This window comes from Callithrix jacchus, chromosome 14 (assembly GCF_049354715.1).
Source record: "Callithrix jacchus isolate 240 chromosome 14, calJac240_pri, whole genome shotgun sequence".
NCBI lineage: Eukaryota > Metazoa > Chordata > Mammalia > Primates > Cebidae > Callithrix > Callithrix jacchus.
In genome coordinates, this window is record NC_133515.1 from 84,253,479 (window position 1) to 84,276,568 (window position 23,090).

General features: G+C 49.1%; 1 protein-coding gene and 1 long non-coding RNA gene across 2 annotated transcripts in view; one reads left to right on the forward strand and one right to left on the reverse strand.

The window, feature by feature from the left end:
* Positions 1–211: 211 nt before the first annotated feature.
* Positions 212–2,210, reverse strand: LOC128929648 (uncharacterized). Its single transcript, XR_008476421.2, has 2 exons — positions 1,982–2,210; positions 212–473 (listed from the first exon to the last, which is right to left on the reverse strand). It is a non-coding gene; the product is annotated as an uncharacterized LOC128929648 (long non-coding RNA).
* Positions 2,211–2,316: 106 nt separating this feature from the next.
* EHD3 (EH domain containing 3) overlaps positions 2,317–23,090 on the forward strand; it is a 36,876-nt gene continuing 16,102 nt past the window's right edge. The window contains exons 1-3 of the mRNA XM_035272889.3: positions 2,317–3,048; positions 14,855–15,031; positions 19,573–19,670. Of these exons, the coding sequence (XP_035128780.1) occupies positions 2,822–3,048; positions 14,855–15,031; positions 19,573–19,670 (502 nt within the window). The 5' untranslated portion in view covers positions 2,317–2,821. The remainder of the gene's footprint in view (positions 3,049–14,854; positions 15,032–19,572; positions 19,671–23,090) is intronic.

Below are 23,090 nucleotides of genomic sequence, written 5' to 3' on the forward strand. Positions count from 1 at the left end.
TTTTTTGTTGTTGTTGTTGTTTTTTTTTTTTTTTTTTGGTCACTTACCAAGATCTGACAATTGTATGCCATGAAAAAAATCTTTTGAGTTTGACCTTTTCTCCAATCCCATTGCTGCTGTCTTCTAAGTTTTGGAATCATTTCCTAAATGGTGTCTTGGCTTCTGTATTAGTCTATTTTCACACTTCTCTGAAGAAATACCCAAGATTGAGTAATTTATGAAGGAAAAAGCTTTAATTATCTCACAGTTCTGCATGGCTGGGGAGGACTCAGGAAACTTACAATCATGGTGGAAGGAGAAGCAAACACATCTTTCTTCACAAGGTGGAAAGAGTGTGCGGAGCAAAGTAGGAAGAGCCCTTTATAAAACCTCTTCTGGATTCCAACTTTCTGGATTCTCTCACTCGCCGTGAGACTTAGCCGTTTCTTTTTCTTTCCTTCTGTTTCTCTCTCTCTCTCTAGATAAATCACTTTCTACAAAAAAAAAAAAAAAAAAAAAAAAAAAAAAAACATCAGCTCTCATGAGAACTCAATTACTATCATGAAAACAGCATGAAAGAAACTGTCGCCACTATCCAATCTCCTCCCACCGGCTCTCTCCCTAGACACATGGGGATTATGGGGATTACAGTTAGAGATGAGATTTATTCCAGGACACAGTAAAACCATATCAGCCTCCAACCTCTTTGCTACTCCAGTCCCTGCCCCTGACACTGCTCTTGGTATTCCAGTCCCTGCCTGGTCCATAGCCTACTCCTTCTTCATTTGTGGAAGGGAGGGTAATGGGAGCCATCAGGCTGGGCAGGGAGCAGTGTTTTATCACTGCACTGTTTAGAATGGTGCCAATACAAACAAGCTTGACTTTCAGCTAATTTATTATTGGGTTTAAATTCTCTACAGCAATCACCGCTTTTTCCTACTCCTGGCCAGTGTTCCCACTCACTCTCCTTGGTATGATGCTGGAGGTAACATGATCTGCCATGAAGGTTAAATAAAACAATGTTCACTAAGAACTTAGCCCTACACATGCTGAGCATTTTGTTGATGTAACAATGATTAGTAAGTATTGTTACTGGTTTCCCATCTCCAGCAAAGCCTTTCAGGCTTGACCTCCCTCACTCTCTTCCACCTTCCTAAACCCTACACTCCAGCTACGCCAAACTGTTTGCTCTGACTTGGACACACCAAGTTCTCCCATATTCCTCAAGCCTTTGCAAATGCTCCTTACTCTTCTAGAATAATGAATGTCAATTCATAATTTAGGATCCAGCTTACAGTCATGCTTTCTGTGAAGCCTTCCTTAAATCAGCCACAAAAAAGGAGTGACTCCTCCCTGTGTTCCCATGGCCCTCTGCTCATGCCTCCTCTTTAAAGTCTGCCTTCACTGGAATTCCCAGAAGAGAGTCTGCCCAGCACTCATCTCTGTATCCACAGTCTCCAAAATTGTATCTGCCCTATAATAAATGCCCAATACGGGCCGGGCGCGGTGGCTCACGCCTGTAATCCCAGCAATTTGGGAGGCCGAGGCGGGTGGATCACGAGGTCAAGAGATTGAGACCATCCTGGTCAGCATGGTGAAACCCCGTCTCTACTAAAAATACAAAAAATTAGCTGGGCACGGTGGCGCGTGCCTGTAATCCCAGCTACTTAGGAGGCTGAGGCAGGAGAATTGCCTGAACCCAGGAGGCGGAGGTTGCGGTGAGCCGAGATCACGCCATTGCACTCCAACCTGGGTAAGAGGAGCGAAACTCCATCTCAAAAAAAAAATAAATAAATAAATACCCAATACTTGCAGGGATTTTGCTTGCTGGCTTGTTTCGTTTTGCTGGGATAAATGAATAAATAAATGGGAACGATTTGGACTTCACACTAGGCTTAGTTAAAAGTTTGGGTAGTGACAGTTCTGTTTATTTTGTGTAACCTGATAGTGGATCCTTCTTTCCATGCCTCCCCCCAAAAAAAATCCGCAAATACTAGAGTACCTGTTTTCCTAGGGAATTGGCATCAGCATCAGCAACTGAAGGAGAGGGGATTCAAAGCAGGGAGGGTGATGACTAGGTCAACTCAGTCTTCGCAGCCGTCCCTGAGAGGGCGCTGTTCCCAAATCGAAGCCCCAGAGGCGGGGACTGAGACCCGGGCGCTCTCCCACTGGACTGGGTCAGCATCCCTCACCAGGCGCGGACGCAGGTCTGGAGCGGAGCGCCTGCCCACAAACATGGCGGCGCCCTGAGCTGCTTCCCGTCGCCTGGACCGTGGGGCCAGAGCGGCCTTGCCAGTACTCGTGGACTTCCTCTGCGCGCCGGCTTCCTGCCCAGCTGGCATTTAAACCAGCGCCTGGGGCTGCAGGATGCTGCTGCGGATGCGGAGCTGTCCGCGGGCTGGGCAGCGTCGCCGCCTCCCCTGAGCCGCCTCAGTCCTGCAGGAGCGGAGCCAAAGCACCCCTTGCTGCACGCAGAGCAGAGCAGGCGAGGGCTGGGGGCCGATCGGGAACCCCGGCTTCGGACCCCGTCATCTGGCAGTTTCCTTGCAGGTTCGACTTTAATTTCCAAGACTGCACCCACTCCTCCTCCAGCCCAGATAATTTATCCTCCCTCCCGCCTGGGCTGCTGGACGCAGCAGTGGCTGGGCTTGGTCCCAGGAACAGTGAAAGAGTGCACTCCCAGCCCCGCTAGCCGCGTGCCCGGGCCATGGTGCGGCTGAGCCCGGCGCTTGGGTGAGACGGCGGGGCGGCTCAGAGCCCGGCCGACCGGCCTTGAGAGGCATCTTCCCCTGAGGAGGAGCCTTCCCCTAGGGCTGCGTGCCGCGGGCGAGCGGCGGCCGCGATGTTCAGCTGGCTGGGTACTGACGACCGCCGGAGGAAGGACCCTGAGGTCTTCCAGACGGTGAGCGAGGGGCTCAAGAAACTCTACAAGAGCAAGCTGCTGCCCTTGGAAGAGCATTACCGCTTCCACGAATTCCACTCGCCCGCCCTGGAGGATGCCGACTTCGACAACAAGCCCATGGTTCTGCTGGTGGGCCAGTACTCCACGGGGAAGACCACCTTCATCAGGTGAGCAGGCCCAGGGTCCGGCAGCCCACCCCGGTCAGTGTCCAGTGCCTAGTCCCTCCGGTCACTCCTAGTGCTCCACCCCTGCCAGGGGACCAATGGGAAGACTTCAGTTGAGGGCTCTGAAGAGATGTGTTTGTGAAGGCGTCAAAAGCTTACCCCACAATTTTTGTTGGTCTCTCTCCCCAACTTATCCAATGCCTGTCCACTGTACTTGACCCTTGGGCTCTAGTGGTCAACCTGAGGTACTAGAGTGTAAAGCCATTTCTGGTCTCCCCATCTTATGGATGATGAAACCGAGGCCCAGGAGGCACCGTGGGGGAGCTCCTGGTCTCTGGAGCACCTTATGTTGATGGGGATATCTCACGTCTTCACTTTTTAGGGACATGTTATTCACCGGCAAAACCTCTTCCCTTTCTTTTCAAGGGACTTGGCACTCACATGGGGGCCTCACGGTTGCAGCTGAGCTCTGACGGGAGCAGGCCTGGGAACGGAGGTGGCCCGGGGATGCTACCTGTCCTCCTTTTATCATTTTCTTCTCTAAAGCAGAGCTTCTATGTGTGTATCTTGGAAACGCAACAGAAGCAGAGTCCAGAAGCAGAATGCTGTCTTTTTCCTTTCTCTTATTTGCTCTTAATGACTCAATAATAATATTAAAGTCTCTTAGAGGTGGAAGGGATATTGGCATTGTCTCATCTAGTTCCTGACTTTGCAGGTGAGATAACTGAGGCACAGGGAAGTTAAATGAATTGTTCAGAGCAGTAGAAAGAGTGGGCAGCAGACCTGGGATGCAAGTCCCAGATGCATGTGAGGAGTTGGTTGGCTCAACGCCTGTAACTCTGAGAGTGAGTCATCCATTCCCTTAAATTACAGAATCCTTGGGCTGGAGGGAGCCTCAAGAAGTCAATTTGTTCGCCCTGCATTCAGAGAGGTCTGCAAGAGTAATGAGAATCCTTCCTATCTTTAGAGAACAGGCTTCTCTCTGGTCCTCAATCCTCCCAACCTTCAAGACCAGCCATTTTTCTTGGCCTCTTTTACAGCCATTCCAAACTATTGAGAGTGCTGTGGCCCTCTGTCTTAAGAGTCAGGCACCCACAGCCTGAGAATGGAGTTTGGTGGCCCCTCAAAGTCAAGCATGCTCATCTGCAGAGGACTTGGAAAGCAGGGGTACTCTTGTTCCTATTCATTGGTTCTTTGAGAGTCTGCAACATGCAAAATGCTGTGCTTTGTTTGGTGAGAAGAGCAGAAAAGTTAACAGTCTAGTTACTAACTGTCTAGGTGCTAATTTTCTCTAACATCAACCTTGTAATGCAAGCCTTCTGGAAGTAGCACCATGACGATAGGTCACGTCTCAACACAACACCACATTGAGTTTGTCCTTGTGGAGTGCACAGCCTAGGGCTCAGCAGCTTTGAGAGACCAAGTGATTTCTTTTTTTTTTTTGAGGCAGGGTTTTGCTCTTGTTTCCCAGGCTGGAGTGCAATGGCGCAACCTCGGCTCACCGCAACCTCCGCCTCCTGGGTTCAGGCAATTCTCCTGCCTCAGCCTCCTGAGTAGCTGGGATTACAGGCACGCGCCACCATGCCCAGCTAATTTTTTGTATCTTTAGTAGAGACGGGGTTTCACCATGTTGACCTGGATGGTCTCGATCTCTTGACCTCGTGATCCATCCGCCTTGGTCTCCCAAAGTGCTGGGATTACAGGCTTGAGCCACCGCGCCCGGCCTCTTTTTTTTTTAAACAATCTTCTCCTGTTGCCCAGGCTGGAGTGCAGTGGCGCGATCACAGCTCACTGCAACCTCTGCCTCCCGGGTTCAAGCGATTCTCCTGCCTCAGCCTCCCAAGTAGCTGGGATCACTGGTGCCCACCACCATGCCTGGCTAATTTTTTGTATCTTTAGTAGAGACAGGGTTTCACCATGTTGGTCAGGCTGATCTCCAACTCCTGACCCCATGATCTGCCCACCTCAGCATCCCAAAGTGCTGGGATTACAGGTATGAGCCACCGCACCCAAGAAGCCAAGTAATTTCTGAAGGTGTTCAAGATCTGGAGGTGAAGGGCCTGTTGGCTCTTGTATGTTTAGTAACCTAATCAGTTCCTTCTTAACTTTCTATTTTTAGAAAAATGTATATATATCCCAATAATGTTGGGGGTCCAAGGGCCATCTTTGGATCTTAGGGTGGGAACCCTTGATCTAAGCCATGCTTCTTATTTTATTAAGCACCCATTGCTGCCGGAGGCACTTCAAAGCTGCCTGGGTTGTGTGCAAGGTTTCCTTTGTGAGCCCCGTCCTCCATTTGGCCCATTCATGCCTCAAGAGAAGTGCAGGCCATTTGCAGATGGCCTCTGCCCTCTCACAGCCTTCCCTGGCTCTCTGGACATACCTTATTATAACCTTTCATATGTTAGGCGGAGCTTCTCCTTCCTGGAGTACGAGCACTGACCAGACAGCATCGGTGCCTTAGCATATCCGGGGCCTCCCCCAGGTCTCAGCTATAGGAGATTCCCAGCAGACATTTTGCAGAATGGGAGGGAAGATGGGGAGAGGCGAGGATGCCCAAGCAGCAGACAGGTTTAAGTGCCTTTTGTCTGAGACACTCTCCCAGCTTTGCCTGAGTCATTGCTGGCCGTTAACTGGGTCTAAGAAAGTAGCACAGTCAAATTGCCACAGATGATTCCTTATCTGAGGGAGCCAGCAAGACTGGGAGAGGCAGATCACTCTTCTTTCTTTTCCTCCATGTGCAAGAGTTCCCTCTCCCCACTCATGTCAGTAACTGAATTTAGCTCATGCATCAAAAGTCTCCCCTTGGGGGAGTGTCAGCCAGCACCATAGGAGGGGTCATAACACAGGGAACCCTCCAGAACCAAATCATGTATTTTTCTTGTTTCTCATAAAATCCAATAAACAGTTGTTTTTAATTGGAAAATATAGAAAAGAATAAAGAAGAAAAAAAGTCACCCATAATACCATGACTTAGGAGAAGCTATTTTTATTTATACATAAAACATATTTAGGCTGAGCATGGTGGCTCATGCCCGTAATCCCAGCACTTTGGGAGGCTGAGGCAGGTGGATCATGAGGTCAAGAGATCAAGACCATCCTGGCCAACATGGTGAAACCCCGTATCTACTAAAAATAAAATACAAAAACTAACCAGGTGTGGTGGTGAGTACCTGTAGTCCCAGCTACTCTGGAATCTGAGGCAGGAGAATCGCTCAAACCCAGGAGGCAGAGGTTGCAGTGAGCTGAGATTGTGCCACTGCACTCCAGCCTGGCAACAGAGAAAGACTCTGTCTCAAAAAAAAAAAAAAAAATTATGTATAAAGCATATAATTTATATGTAAAATATATTTCCAGTATTTTTGTAGCTATTTTATAGCACAGTTGAGAATATACTATACATGTAATTTTGTATGCTGGCTGGTTTGTTTTTGTTTTTGAGTCGGAATCTCAGTGTGTCAGCCAGGCTGGAGTGCAATGGCGCAATCTCAGCTCCTCTGCCTTATGGGTTCAAGCTGTTTTCCTACCTCAGCATCCCAAGTAGCTGAGATTACAGATGCCCACCATGCTTGGCTAATTTTTGTATTTTAAGTAGAGGTGGGGTTTCACCATGTTGAGCAGTCTGGTCTCTAACTCCTGATCTCAGGTGATCCATCAACCTCGGCTTCCCAAAGAACTGAGGATTACAAACGTGAGGCGCTGTGGCTTTTTTTTTTTTTTTTTTTAACTTATACCATGAACATTTCCTGTCTTATAAGCATGATTTATAAGCATTATTTTTAACAACTGCATACTATTTCATTGTGTGTATCTACAAGTCTTCATTTACTTAATCTTCTTTTGGATGTTTTAGGTTGTTTCTAATTGTTTTGTTATCATAGAATCATTCTGAATATGTGCATAATATTTTTTCATATATTGTATGTTTTCTTTTCTTTCTTTCTTTTTTTTTTTAGATGACCAGAATTGCTAGGTCAAGGGTTGGGCAGAGTTTTGTTTAAATAATTTTTTAACTTAAAAATTTTTCTATTAAGAACCATATTTCGCAGTTGCTTTCCAAGAGGGTAAGTTGACACTGCATCCCTTCCCCAGGGCAAGTAAGGCTGCTCTGGGGTGGGTAAGTGCATCCCTGCCTAGGTCTCAGAAGGCCTCCTCCCCTTCCTTCTCCCAACCCTGCTTCTCACCTTGATTCTTGTCTCCATCCCAGGCCTGAACCTGTGAGGGGCCTTTTCCTCGGAAACAACGCCTTGCCTCTTCATTCCCCCAGCTCTTGGCGTTTTGCCCCTGAGCGTCCATCACTTTGTTCTATGTGCTTGCCACGGGGTCTAATTCTTGTCTCAGGAAGTACACACAGAAAAGGACATTCTTCTAATAACTAATTAATGTGCTGTGATCTCGCCTGAAATAACTTCCCTGGCCCAAGGCCCGGCAACACAGAGTAATAAAATAAACAGTAAATTGGCTTGGCGGCTGCCCTCTCCAACACAGGCTGCCTCTTTGGAGTATAGTAGCTCTGTGTCCCTCTGGCCATGGCAGCCTTTCCTCCTGCCTCGGCTATTATTCTCCCTTGGCTATTTCTCTGGCTGGCATGCAGCCTCGAATCCCTTCTTCCTTGGACCATCTGACCCTTGGTCACTCCTCGCTGTCTACTTCTGTGGCCCCTTATTCTGCAGGTAGTGGAGGTGAGTAGCTGGTTGCTTCAGGGGCTGAGGAAGGAAGGCCTGAGTACTTCAATCGGCCATAAGGGAGGCCTCCCTGGGCTTTGGCAGGGCTAAGGCAGAGGCTCTAGCGGGTTGGCTGTGGGGCCTAGGGCTGCAGAACTAAGCTGCTCTGTGCTCTATAGGGAGACTGGGCTGGTCTGGAGGGCTGCACAGACCTTCTTTCATGTGACTTGGATTCTGAGGCATGAGCACATGGTGGGGCTGCTGGGATGAGAGTCCACCGTGAGGGCTACTGAGCTGGCCCTTTCAGCCTCTCCCACTTTGGGAGACTCTGCAACATTCCTCCCCAAAGGTGATCTGATATTTGCCTGTGGCTGCCTCAGCTCTCATCACCACCCTGACATCCCCACCCCAGGCATTATAGCTCCACTGTGCTGGGAAAGATGATTCTCCAGAAAGCCAAGGCGTTAGAGTAAGAGGGCCACTACCCCAGTAGACCCACTCACTGCAAAGTCCATCCTGCCAGGCACAGTCCCGCACCACCTTCAGCCCTGTTCCCCACCCAAGGCCAGGGGATGTCATATTAAGAGTCATATTTCGAAGTTGCTTTCCAAGAGGGTGAGGGTGCACCAGCTCTTTTTCTGTCAGGGTTCTGATCTGCTGGGTCTCTAAAGGGGCCTGGGTAAAAACCCACCTGCTTCTTACAAGGCCTGAGTGTTACATAAGGGAGCAGAAGGTCTTAGGCCGGAGGAACTGTGTCTGCCTGCCTCGGCCTGGCTTAGGAGCTGCCTGGAAAGTCAGGTGCCTGGAGGTCATCAGGAAAAACATTTACTGGGAGGAGAAAGACCTTTGGGGAAAGCTCTCCCTCCCATTACTACTGACAGGGGACAAAGGCCATGGAACACAGCCCAAGTCAGCAGATTCTAGCTCCACCACTTCCTGCCCAGAGACCTGGTTAGGAAGGTCTGACAGGTCAGGCCACCCCCTTTTCTGACCCAAAGTTTCCTTATCCATACTATGCGGATAGTAATAACCGCCTTGCATCGTTACAGATGGGATTCGGAAGGAAGCAGAACCAATTTAGCAGCAGTTGTGCCCCAGGCACCGCGCATGGGGCTTTATCATTTCCTCTCCTCCTCCAGCAGATTCTCTAACATGAGACTTAGAGGCAGACCTTCAGGAAGGCCAGGGGAGGCCCTTCTCCAGCACAAAGGGGTGGGCTGGACAAGAGTCACAGTGCTGAGCTCTGGGGATGGTACGGGTAGTGCCCTGGGCAGGCTGACCTGTCACGGGGAGGCTGGACTATCTGGCCACCAGATTCTCCTTTGTGCTGGAATCCCTTCATCGTATGGCTGAGGGTGCTATCAACAGGGCCAATTATGGCTGCTCCAGGGAACACAGGGCTGACTCATGCCTCAACTTGGCTGTGGAGAGTCTCCCATCCACTTCCTTGCTTGGGTCTGTGGGGTGCCCTATAGTCTCCCTCAAACCCCATGAGGCTGACAGGGCAGTATTATCGTCCTGGACTCAGCCTGTCCTGTCCCCCTTCATTCTCGTGCATCCCCGTCTCAGCTGTTCCCACCCAGGCCTGAATTAACTTTTCTTTTTTTACACTGCTGTGGGAATGCTTTCTCCTGGCAACAGAGGCAATCTGTATCGCTTCCCATAAAGAATCAGTGCATGAGATTCCTCAATAGATTTTTCCTTTCTGAACACAGTGGTGGCTTTGTTACAGGAGCACCCGCTGCTGTAAGCCATACCCAAATGTCCCTGAGAATTTACCCTGCCAGGCTGTGCTTCCTGGACTTGCTGGTGGCCTCGTTAGACTCAGTTTTTCCCCAGACCCATGTGTGGTCAGCAAGTTTTGGGTCATGTGGGTTTAGCAGGACAAACCCCAGGACCTTGCCTGACCACTTCGGGCTGCAGCCCTGTAACTTCCCCGGAAACCACCCTGCTAGGCTGGGAATCCTTCACTCATCTGCTGAGAACACCACGTCCCTCTTCAGTGGAATTTGAGACGCCTGTGTGAGGACGATCCTTCATCACTGCTGTTTGGCCCTGTTCATTCTGGGCATTATTGAGGCTGCCTCAGAATGGTTCTTTTCAGCCTTGTCTGTTTCCACTCTCCTGGGGGCCTTTGAAGATCCCTGCTTCCTGCACCCCACTGCTGCTGCTCCCTTGAAGAGCCCTGCTTAGGGCTTGTCATCTACACACTCACCAGGTCGGGTGCCTGGGCAGGCAAAGATGGATGGGGTTTCCTGATCAGGGTGGAATCTTTCTCATGAAGGGTTGCTTGGCGGGGTAATCTTGCCCTACTGTTTGTAAATTCCAAAAGTGTCCTTTTAGAGCCCATGGGGCTAGGTACCTGCTCTGATCACATAATAGCAACAGCTTTGGGATGCCACACTCCAGTCACTGAGGCCAAGCAGGGAACCCAAGGGTTGATATTTATAGAGATGACAATACTCCTGTGTCTGTGGGCCACAAAGCCTCGCCTCTCCTCCAAGGCCTGGCCCTGCCTGCCTCCTGCCAAACCATATTTCTTTGTGGTCTTCTAGTCCCATTCATTGTTCTAAAAGAGAGCTCAACCCTTTTGGCCTGTACTCAGGCTGCATTTCCTGGTCAAGACAGGAAAGAGGAGTAAGTGTAGTGGTTAGAAGTGTGAACTCAAATCCAAATGCCAGGTTTAAATCCTAGTCCTGTGACAATTTACTGAGTGCATTTACTATTTACTGAGTGCACATTGTTAAACCTTTATCTCCTCCTCCATCAAATGGAATGATAATCTAGGGAATTTAAGGTATTGGTTAAATGCTTAATGGCTGCAAAAAATTTAATCCTCAGAACACCCTGTGAGGTGGGTTTTCATATTAGGTCCATTTGATGAGGAAGAGCATAGTCCTCACCTCATAGTATGTGGGAAGGTGAAATGAGATAATCCATGGAAAGTTGAGAACAATGTCCAGCACATCGCAGGTAGTCAGTCAGTCTGAACGATTACCTGCTATGTTACTGAGGGAGGTACTGAGGTTCCCTGAGTTAAGTACCCCCGAAGAGCATAGCCCTCATAGTTAGAGAAAGCAGGTTGGCACCTGTAATCCCAGCACTTTGGGAGGCCGAGGCAGGCGGATCACAAGGTCAAGAGATGGAGACCATCCTGGCCAACATGATGAAACCTCATCTCTACTTAAAATACAAAAATTAGCCTGTCATGGTGGTACACATCTGTAGTCCCAGCTACTCAGGAGGCTGAGGCAGGAGAATCACTTGAACCCAGGAGGTGGAAGTTGCAGTGAGCTGAGATTGCACCACTGCAGTCCAGCCTGGCAACAGAGTGAGACTCCAGCTCAAAAATAAAAAAGAAAGAAAGAGAAAGCAGGTTGGCTGGTCCCAGGCCACTGAGATTCCTAGCCTCTCCCAGGAGGCTCTAAAGGATAAGGTATTCTGAGAAAGCAGGAAGTGCTAGCCAAGGGTGCAGCTGTTAGGATTCCCTCTCATCACATTCTCAGCACCAGCTTTCAAAGTGATCCTCTGACCAGAGGAGATTCTGCCCTCATACTCTGATTATTGGGCTGGGATCTGGAGGGATGACGGACTTCCCAAGGCAACCTGAAACCTATCTGTGCCCTGCGTGCTGAGTGGCCTTTGGACAGGAGGGCTCCGGCTCCTTCCTCCAGGACTGGCTGCCGAGACTCCTCCTTGGGGGCAGTCTATAGCAACTACCTTTTACTACCATGGAACTGCAGAGTAAATTTGCAGCTCAGAACGATGCTCAGAGACACACATGGGATGTTGATGAGTGGGAGGAAGGCCTGAGAGCCTCCCTGGCCACCACTCCTCTGTGCAGACCGTGCCTGCTGCTGCAGTCCACCCACACTGGCCTAACTCAGGGAGTCACAGGATGGGCAGAGAGCTAGGGCATGGGCCCTGGAGATGTGGCCTCTGGTACTAGCTCTGCCCTATCTGCCTGTGGGGCCTCATCAGCTCACTGGGCAGTGATTTCCTCAGGGTAATAGACAGTTGAAGAGTAAAGGATTTGGTCAGACTGATGTAGGTGTGGACTCCAACTCTGTTATAGTTATTTAGCTTTGAGAAGCCATGTAACCGTCTAATCCTCAGTTTCCCCAGTACCTGCCTATCTGTAGGGCTGCTGTGAGAACTGAAGGAGATGCTGTTGTCAAAACAGTTAGCATAATGTGCCACATGTGGAAAGGCTGTGGAATGTCAGCACCTGTTTCAGTCACATGAAGGGCTGAGTCCAGAGTAGGTTACCAACACTGGCTGGACCTAGAATCAGCTGGGTAGCCTGGAGAAGTAGCAATGTCCAGGGCCTACTCCTGATGGACATCTAGAGCTAAAGCCCCACATGGGGCTGGGATGTGCAGCAGGCTGAAGACTACCAACCAGGAGATTGCCAAGTTTCTTTCCCAACTTAACAGGCTCTGTCTTGACATCTCTTCTCCTGAGGACCCCCCGGCTCTTCCCTCTGAGCATAACTACAGGCCTCCAAGGTTTTAAGCAGGAAGGAGATTCTCAGCACTCAGGGAGAGCTCACCCCAAGGGCCTGCATTTGCTGGGCAACATCTCTTAGCTCCTGTCCATCGAGGTCTTGGAAGATGCCCAGGGCTCTCCTCTGGCCGGTCCCAATCCAAGGTAGTTCTGAGCTCCTTCCTTCAGCCCAGCCTCCTGCTTCTTGGCTCCAAGCTGTTCTGAGCTCCTGGAGGGTTGGCTGGCTCTTAGAGGCATTCACATTCCCTTTCTGGCCATGTGCCTCTTGACTTCTAAAGGGGGCTATGAAGAGGGGCAGGGGACTTTGGACTCTCACCACTAAGGTGCAGAGAAGAGTAGAGAGTCACCTGCCTTCCTGGGCCACAGCCAGAAGCTCAGAGGAGCAGTCTGCTCACCATCCCCCTGTCCTTTCAGGAGTGGCCACCAACAAGGGGCAGTGCTGTAGAGGTGTGAGTGACTGCAGGTGGGTACCACCCAGAAATGCATCCCTCAGTCAGCAGATCAGGGAGCAGATGTTTAGAACAGAAGGCACCTGAGCTATCACATTGTCTAGTCTCTTAAAGGGAACAGAGGATGGGGCACAGAGAGGGGAGGGCACCTGCCTGAGGCTGCATAGTGAGTAAACAGGACCAGATCTTGGACCTCTGGCTCCTTCCTGGCCCAACTAAAGGACAGAAAGAGAACATGTTTAAAACCATTCCATAAAAATAAACAAACTCCCTTCCTCTTCTTTACCTCTCTGGTTGGGATAATGTGTAAACTCCCCTACTGCCATTTTTCTTCCATCTACGAAGAACTGAAATAGTTCAGTTATTTGTAAAATTTTAAATGACCAGCAATGTGGCCATTAAATTAGCCAGTGATAATCCATAGAATGGAATTCTGCATTGTCATTAAGAGGAATAGATCTGTCCTGCTGTGTCCTAAACATATTAAGCATGAAAATAAACGTGTGCATTGATAATATTCCTGTAATCATCATGGGATCTGTACATTCCTGCCTGTTCACCATACAGCATCCTTCGTGGTTACGACGCATGTGTACGTTGCCGGGGGAGTGTGTGTGTGTGTGTTGGGTGTAGAAGAAAGGCATTGACAGATAAAAGGTGACTTTTGACACCTATTTAGGTAGCGCAGGTAAGAAACCAAACACATATTTTAAAACATAGCACAATTATAATCTCTATCTGGGAATCCCACCATATACTATTACATTTGTAATGAAATTGCCTAATAGCCAAGGGCACAAGAGAAGACTCATTTGTTGAAAATATCCGTTTTTGCCAGGTACTACATACGGCATTTTGAATGTAGTCTCTTCTTTGAAAGTTGGAATTAAATGGATAATGACAATAAAGAAAGAATGAAAGGTGTGCAGTTTGCTTCTATGTTAAAAAATGAGATCAGGCAGCCGGATGCAGTGGTTCACACCTGTAATCCCAGCACTTTGGGAGGATGAGGCAGGTGGATCACCTGAGGTCAGGAGTTCGAGACCAGCCTGGCCAACATGATAAAACCCCGTCTCTACTAATAATACAAAAAGTTAGCTGGACGTGGTGGCAGGCACCTGTAATCCCAACTAATCAGGAGGCTGAGGCAGGAGAATCGCTGGAACCTGGGAGGCGGAGGTTGCGGTGAGCCAACCTTGTGCCATTGCACTCCAGCCTGGGCAACAAGAGTAAAACTCTGTCTCAAAATAAAATAAGATCAGGCCGGACATGGTGGCTCATGCCTGTAATCCTAACACTTTGTGGGGCCAAGGTGAGCCAATCACCTGAGGTCAGGAGCTCAAGATCAGTTAGGCCAAAATGGCAAAACCTCATCTCTATGAAAAATACAAAAAAAATTAGCTCGGCATGGTGATGGGCACCTTTAATTCTAGCAACTTAGGAGGCTGAGGCAGGAGGCTTGCTTGAACCCAGGAGGCGGAGGTTGCAGTGCGCCGAGATCACACCACTGCACTCTAGCCTGGGCGACAGAGTGACACTCCATCTTAAAAAAATACATAAATAAGATCATAAATGTGTAGATGTGTATGAACACCTAATAACATAGTACTTGTATGCCTGGGACGTTTCTAGAAGGATACAGGGTACAAAACACAGATACTAAAAATGTAGGATAAGATGGATATTCATTTTTCATAGTGTACCTTTTATATTGTTTGTATTTTCTATCATATAAGCTATTTTTATATTAAACAGCTAACTGGTTAAATAAAGACCTATGAAAAGCCAGCAGAGTCTATAAATGGTTTAGTTCTAACCATGCCTTTGTGTGGGTACTCAGCGGGTTACTTTCAGTTATGGAGTCTGTAATACTCTGTGTAAGAATCATTTCAATCCAAGCTTTGTTTCTAAGCTGAAATCTTGCTCCTCCATCCCCCCAGCCCCCAACTAATTGAGAAAAGGAAAAAGATAAGGACCAAAAAACAGAATATTTTAAGATCAGCTGAAAGTCCACCTCCACTACAAAGTTCTTTGGACTCCATTATCTAGCAGGCTTTTCTCTCGGCCGTGAGATCCTGCTGCTGCAGCTCTGCCCTCCCCTCTGACTTGCATGGTGTCTGTCTTATAGTAGACATGCTGTGTTGATCTTGAGCAGAACACGTGCATTATGACTGTGCTCCTTTCTGCCAGGTACCTGCTGGAACAGGATTTCCCAGGCATGAGGATTGGGCCTGAGCCCACCACAGACTCCTTCATTGCGGTGATGCAGGGAGACATGGAGGGGATCATCCCTGGGAACGCCCTGGTGGTGGATCCCAAGAAACCCTTCAGGAAACTCAATGCCTTCGGCAATGCCTTCTTGAACAGGTGAGTGTGGAGGGGAACACAACACTTTGGGGTGCTCTTTTTTCTTTTTCTTGGAGTATGGGATGTGAAAGAACAGTAGGTAGGATCTTGGGAGGCTTGGTGCCTTTTCCATACCTGGAGGCTCCTGTCAGTCTTTCCATAACTAGATTGTCCCTTGCTTGCTGGGAGTATAACTGAGTCAGTTGTGCGATGCAGGAACCACGGATGCTGGGCTGATTCCTCCTTATCAGGAAGCAGGGAAGGATACAACAATAACTTAGGTCACATTCCCCTACTCTGCACCTACCCCTAGTAAAAATGGAGGAGGATGTTCCATATAGTTCCCAGAATTTGCCTAAACATGCAAAGGCTGGGACTTGCATCCAACTAGAAGGAGGCAGACGAAGGTTCTTTTCTGTTTGTGAATATTGTTTCTACTTGGTGGAAAGAACCCTGGACTTAAGACAGAAGCCTTAGGTTTGAGCAGTAACTCTTCCACTAAATGAAGTGAGTGACCTTGCATAGGTCACCACTCTTCCCCTGGGACAAGTTCAGCCTTGCAGATACAAGATCATCCTGATGATTTGAATAGAAAAAGCTCTAAAAATACTTGGCAAACTAATATGAGCCTTCAAATGAATTATTCTGCTTAATCAGAAGCAGGCTGATCCCCTGCTCACACTTACTATATTTATAAATCCAATTTCACGTGTGCATGGTAAATACCTTGAAAATAATTTTAAAACTACTTTTTCTAATTGGAGGTGTTTAGAGTAGAGGTAATGAATATGGGCTTTGCCTTCAGATAGACCTGGGTTCAAATTCTGCCTCATACGGGGGATCTTGAACAAGTTGCAAAACTTCTTTGTTGCTAATTTTTCCCATCTGTAAAACAGGATATTAGGAGTGAAAGGAGAAATAAATGGGATAATAAACAGAAAACACTCTGTTCCCCACAGAACAGAGCCCCAGGCCACTAGGGGCCTGGTGTCTATTGAAATAAAACATGAATTCTATTCCTGGCACATAGTAACCAGCAGGTTAGTTAGTGATAGTGTTACCATGTCTTGTCTCATTTGATTCCTTAATTGTTCGGTGAATGGAATAGACATCCGCTGTGGTAATTTTTCAGTTGTAGAAGTTGAGGCTCATTGCCCAAAGGATTCTCAATGTCTCTTATCCCAAAGAATAGTTTTTATAAAGCTATGAACTTGTCTTTGCCCTTTCCTATAGTGTCATGGTGTCAGTAACAGTCTGAGAAAGGGATGGGAAGAGGACCACATGAATGAAATGTGGAATTCTGAGTGGTCAAGAGCAGGGAGCAGAGGAAGGGTCACGCTGAGAAATCTTGAGAACTTGGCCTGGCAGAGAGGTCTGGGCATAGGGCTTGGTTTGTGTCAAAAATGAAGCTGAGGTCAGTTTAGTAAGAATGCGGAGGCAATTGCGGTGATAAGGGGCAGTGGGGCAGGCGTCCTGGAGTCCAGGGGTGTCTTTCCTACCTGGAACTGAGTGAGGAGGTCCTGGATGCCCAAGATGCTAAAATGCAGAAATGGAGGGGATGGAATGAGCATGATTCAGAAGAGCAAGTCAGCAGAGATGAACAGAAGTGGGGATATCTGAGCAAGGGAGTAGGCTATGAGTTTCATTTTGAACACGTTGCGTTTGCAGTGATGGTGAGTCAGCTGAGGAGCGTCGTCCTATCTGAAGGCAGAGAGGAGGGGCTGGACCCCAGGGGAGGGAAGGGAAATGCCGGGGAAAACAAGAGGAAACGGATCGTTGCAAGAGAGGAGTACACGTTTAGTGGTTAATGCCATTTTGGGATAATTGTGCTTATAATGATACAGTGTATTGTATTATGTGTAATAGCATAGAGTCTATTATGATAACAGAATTTAAATGATTGCCATTATAACGCTGGGTGCATTCCTGAGAGCTGAGTGCCCTTATGTCATTAATCAAACCCAGCAAGTCTCATTAACGCTATTGTTAAATGTACTGAAATCAGGAGGTGTGTGTGAGGTTGGGTGGGAGTGGTTTACTTTGGTAAAGACACTTAACCTCTTTGAATATTATTATCTTCATGTAGAAAGTGATAAAATGTAAATTGCCATAATCCAATCCTGCAAATGTTGTGTGAAGAAAATCTGAGAGAGAAAAGAAAAATATATAATTCTTTACAGTGGTAACATTTTTTTTTAATTTAATTTTTTTTTTTTTTTTTGAGACAAGGTGTTGCTCTGTTGCCCAGGCTGGAGTGCAGTGGTGTGATCTCAGCTCTGCAGTCTCTGCCTCCCAGGTTCAAGTGATTCTCCTGCCTCAGCCTCCCGAGTAGCTGGGTTTACAGGCATGTGCCACCTAATTAGCCATGCCTGGCTAATTTTTGTATTTTTAGTAGAGACAGCATTTTACCATGTTGGACAGGCTGGTCATGAACTCCTGGTCTCAAGTGATCTGCCTGCCTCAGCCTCCCAAAGTGCTGAGATTACAGGCCTGAGCCACTGTACCTGGCCTACAGTGGTTCCCTTTAGGGAGTGGAATTGAGGAGGGCAGAAGGATGGAGAAGAGAAAGACCTTCCTATTTCATTTTATGCTTTGCTGAACCATGTTTTTTTTTTTTTTTTTACCATGTACATTTATTTTACAAAAAAAAATTTATGAAGAAAATATATAGGAAGGTGTTATGAAACAAATAGCATGCACATAAAAGGTGACATTATTAAGGGGTCAGGAATCTCTCTCTAAATCTGTGACTTCAGTGAATAAAATGAAGGTGACTCAGGCAAGATCCTGCATTTCCAGAGTGACCTGGTGTCTGGCCTGGAGGCCAGACATTGATAAGGAAAGGAATGTGGCCACAGGAGGGGTTGTGTCTCCTGCCTCCCTCCCAGGTGCCTTGCTAAGGGATGGAATTCATGTTTATTTCAATAGACACCAGCCCCCTAGCAGCCTGGGGTTCTGTTCTGTGGGGAAATATAAGGCTGATCCAGTCCAGTGGACACAAGCGTGGAGAGAGCCAGTGGTAACCCAGGCAAGAGGAAGAGCAGGGCTGACCAGGCCTTTGTGGGAAAGTTGACATTTGACCTTGCCGTTAAATGATGAGTGAATGACACCAAAAATGTAAAACAGAGAGGACATTCCCGGCAGAAAATACTGGGGAGAGAGAGAGAGTGAGAGAAAGAAAGAGAGAGAGAGAGAGACAGAGAGAGAAATATGCATCAGCAGGGAAGAATGATGAGAGCATGTGACTTACTGCAGGCACCTGTGAAGTCGTGAGGTTCTGAGATTTTTCTCCAGCAGCACGCAGCAGCTGAAGTGGTGGATGTTTAGGTTGGCTGGGGTTCTGCCAGGCATGTCCACTGAAAGGACAACAGGGGATGGAGGAGCTCTCTTGCACGTGCCACCAGCTTCACTGCAGCCCCCATGAGGTGCTGCCCCTTAGATTTCTGGATTCCCGTCTCTGTGCTGCTGAGTGGTCCTGTTTCACACCCTCTGTCTGCTCCCCTTCCCTTGCTTCTCTTGAATTACACTTGACTGCTATCCTAATAGAGATGTTTGGTCTTTAGATTCCCAAATACATGTTCCTGGTTGGTTCCCCTTCTTCAAGGCCAGCTCCAGTGCTTCTTCCTCCAGGAAGCCATCTCTCTGCCTTGAATCTTCCAAACATTTCATCTGACTTCTCTCAGGGTCCCATTGCACTGTGTATTCTGGTTGTCCATGTGTAGGCCTCTCCTGCACCAGGCTGTGCCCCTTGGAGACAGGGATCAAGGTTTGGGCATCTTAGTGTCCCCGACAGTAGGAGCTGCCTCACGATCATAGGGAGTTCCTCAAAGCATAGATCCTGAGTGAGACTCACTTCTGGGGCTGGGATTCTGGCCTGGCTCCTGGGAGTCTGCATTTTAAGCCAGGCAGGCTTGTGACCCTCTGGCCATGGCACCCAGCCTATTATCTTGCACAGAGCAGGGTTTCAGTTACTGTTGCATGATAACCCATTTACAGAGAAGCACAGCCACTCTGCCCACGAGGATCAGATCAGAAGGAGGATGCCCTGACCCTGACTCTGTACAGTGATGCTTTGGGACAGACCCTCAAAATCCCTCCTGCCTCACTTGTCCCTAGAGGTTCATAGGAAGAGGAGGTAGAGGGTCTCTCACTGACTCTCTAAAGAAGCTGAGGTTCTTAGAGAGGGCCAAGCTAAGTGGAGTTACTCAAGGCAGGGAGGTAGCTGGTCAAGGACAAACTGAAGATGGGGCCATAAGAATTAGACCCAGGCTTTGGTCACACGTGAAGATGGGATGTCACTACGGAGTAGCCCTGCTGGTCACACAACATTTTACCAAACACACCCAGGTGCAGGGTTCTCTAACACTGGATGTGGGGAGAGGCAGGAGGACTGGGGTTCTGCCCTGGGTCAGCTGTTAGCCATGCCCTGCACTGAGCAAGCCCCTGGCGAACTGAACCCTTCCACATGCACCTGCAGCTCACCTGAGAGAGACAGGTGGTTGGAATCATGGGGGTGGGTCATGAAAGGTGGGTACTCACCCAGGTTTCCTCTGCCCATGCAGGTTTGTGTGTGCCCAGCTACCGAACCCTGTGCTGGAGAGCATCAGCGTCATCGACACACCAGGGATCCTCTCTGGGGAGAAGCAGAGGATCAGCCGGGGTAAGCAACCTGCCTGAGAGGTGTCGGCTGTGGGCTTCAATGGTTCTGGCATGTTCACTCTGTTATATACCAGAAGAGAAGCACCCAAGGCCATGCTGTTCCTTGGCCAGCCAGCACTTCTCCTGTGCTGCGTGGGATCATTTTACCTGGGGCAGTCCTAGGCAGGGGTCAGCAGGGGTCGGGAGAGGAATTCAGGTCCACCATAGCTCAGGAGACAGTTGGCCTCAGTTTTCCCATCTGTAAAATGAAGACGTCAATATCAGCCTCACCTCACTGGGTTTATTCACGCTACAAAAGGCACCTTCCATGGCCCTGACCCTGGCTTGCCTCTTAAGTTCCTGGGGAGCTTGCAGCTCTGCGGGACAGCCAAATGCATACAGAGAAATTCAGCTCAATAGAAGCAGTGCTCTGGGTCCTAAGAGGAGGGAACCAGGTAGTGAAAGCACTTCGAAAACTGTTCACTCCAGAAAAATATGGGGTAATTGCTCATTAAATGAGGTTGCCTGGTGTGGTGGTTAGAAGATGGAACTCTGGAGTCAGGCTGGCAGGGTTCTAAGCCTGCCTTTCCTACTTCCTAGCACAGTGACCCTTGGCAGGTTTCTAAATTTCAGTAACTTTATCTGAAAAATGGTAGGGGGTGGGGTGGGAAATAGTACTATCCATCTTCTAGAGTTGTTTGAAGATTAAAAGAAATGCTTTAGATAAAAAGCCTTTTCTGGCTGGCACATAGCAAGCACCTAGTAACCATGAGGTATTATGGATCATCATCATTTTCATCATTGTTTTCTTTTTTCTAGTTCTAAAGTGCTAGGCAGATGCTGTCAGAAGCTAAAAGCAACTGCTCTGGGCCCCCACCCCCAGCCTGTCCTGCCACAGTTTGCTGAGTGTCCTGCATAGCCCCCTACCCTTTCTGTGCCATGTGTTGTATCTCTGGCAAGAAAATCAGATGATGCCATACCCACCCCAATATTAGAACTAGTTGCTGGGGCTGGAGCGACATCAGCACTTGGAAGTCAGCCAGTGGTTAAGGGAGGGCTTGAAACTGCTGGGGATCTCTGGGAAGCAGCTAGAACTCTTGTCTGAATGGACCTAGGTAGGTGACCATCTGCATGTGCCTTCACCCTCTGTGCTCTGTGGCTCCAGCTGGGACACAGTTCCATCCTGCCCATGTCTGTGCCACCACAGTGGGACCCAGAAACCTCTGCTCTTTCTGCAAGAGCGTGGCCTGCCCAGGCCAGCACTGCTCAGACTAGACCACTCAGAGGAGAAGTCACAGCCTCATGGTGTGATAGGCAAGTGCTCCCACAGCTGTGTATTGATGAGGCCCAAGTGGTCCAGGCCCTGGGCCCAGGTACAGGCCACTAGTGCCAGACCTGAGCTTCTATTCAGGGCCCCTGTGAGCTGCAGAGAGTAGCTCTCTTCTGATGAGGCCAGGTGTGTGGTGCAGGGCCAGGCTTGGCTCTTTGGGGCTACACTATGGCTGTGTGTGAGCTGCCAAGCCTGTCCTGGCCAGGAGTGGAGAGGGAAGAGAGGCCCTCCAGGCCAGCAGCTTGCTCAAGGGCCAGGTTAACCCCCGTCAGCCCTCCAGGGAAAGCACAGCCTGGAGTCCTCATCCTGTAGCAGGTGGGAGGGAGGAGGATGCTAAACATCCTGAGCAGGAAAGCCCTGCCCTCTCTCCTCACCACCTCTTGCTTTGCTTAGGAGGTGAGACTGGGACGAAGAGGGGAAATGAAGCAGCTGAGTCAGGAGGGACTTGAGAAACTGTGTTAGCAATTCCTGTAATTGGTGGCCTGTGAGTTCTGGGACATCACAGCGTTCCCTGGGAAGGGGATGTCGGGGGACTTTGTTCCCTGGCTCCCTCTCTCTGCTGTATTGTGGAGGTGAGAAGGAGCAGGAATCCATGGCCTGGGAAACAGGGATGTCGACCCTCCTTCCTTCCAGCCCACATGTGCTGTGCACTAGGCTCCCTGCTCAGCGCCCTGTGGAGGGCAGCGTGGGTGATTTCTCTGTCTTGCTTTGGTTTGTTTCCCTGAGCACCCCCCTTCTCCTAATCCACCCATTCCCACCCTTAAGCGGTTCATCTGGGGTTCGCCCTGCATTTAGGCCTAAAGGGGATTTGCTGTTTTACTCAGACAGCTCAGGATTCCTTCAGTAAGGCTGGGGAAAGCCACCTCTTCCCAGGGTGAATGAAGTCCCTGGGGGGCATGCACATGTGTACCCGCAGGACCACGGCAGCCTGACCAGTGGGTCCAGAGAGGACTCCAGCCTCTGAGGTTTCCAAGGACGCTGTACTAGGAGTTCAGAGCTCTGGGCTTTAGAACCTCTGTGTGTCTCAATAGGTCACATTTTCAGTGTCCCCATGTGTAGCAAGGGGTAATGATATGCATCACACAGCCTTCTTGTGAGGTCCATAGACCATATGAAAACACAGTCCATAGCCCTGGGTCTGAATCGCCATGAGCAACCTTCCTCCCTCCTTATCTGTCAGTTGGCACCACCCATTATACAATCCCAGAATAATCTGTGTGATTGGTTTCCCCTGTAGTTGTGCAGTGCACAACCTGTGCAGCTCTATGTGGTGGACTGGTTCCCAGGGACTCCTGCCTTCTTCAGTTTCTATCCTATTTCATTCTTTTCCTATTTATCTACCTCTCTCCTGCCTTTGTCTGTTGGACCTCAGTGAATGCCTTATGCAAATTAAGTCCTCGGTGTTCTTGCCTGCACTTCCTAACCCCTCCCACCCCACATTGACTAATCCCCAGGTCCCCCTACCTCTGGGAGAAGTGATGGCCCCAGGAGTGGCTTTGCAAGCCAGTTTGTTTTCTGCTTTTTTGAGTCCAGACTGTAAATGCAGCTGCTGGCAAAAGCAGCCTGCATTAAAGTCAAGAGCTAGGAGCTGGGCTGCTGGTGCCTGGGGCAGTGCTGACATCAGCACCCTGAGGAGACCAGGAAAGTTGGGCGGAGGGCATCAGACACCCTCAGTTATCTGTGGGACCCCAAACAAGGAGAGTTTCCGGGGTGCCTTTCCTTCTCACAATTGGCCTTAGAACACATAGTTGCAGTTTAAACTGACACACATAGACCCTCCCCCACCCATACCTCCTTTTACGCACACACCCACACCCACGTATGCACACACACTCCCCACACGTATCCCGCACATATACACAACTCCCCTCTTCCCCGCAGCCCTCCCTCCTCCCCTACACAAGTGTGTGCTTAGAACCAAACTTGCTTTGTCATGCTTCTTGCCTGGGGCTCCAAGAGCTCTGGGTTTGGCCACAGAGCAGACTGGGTGCTTCTCACCTTCCTCCAGCCAGCCCAGGGCAGGACTGGACACCCTTGCTCCCTGGGATAATCCCGCCAGGGGATTATCCACTCACTGAGCCTCATACCTGGTGCAAGGCTGTGTCTCACCAG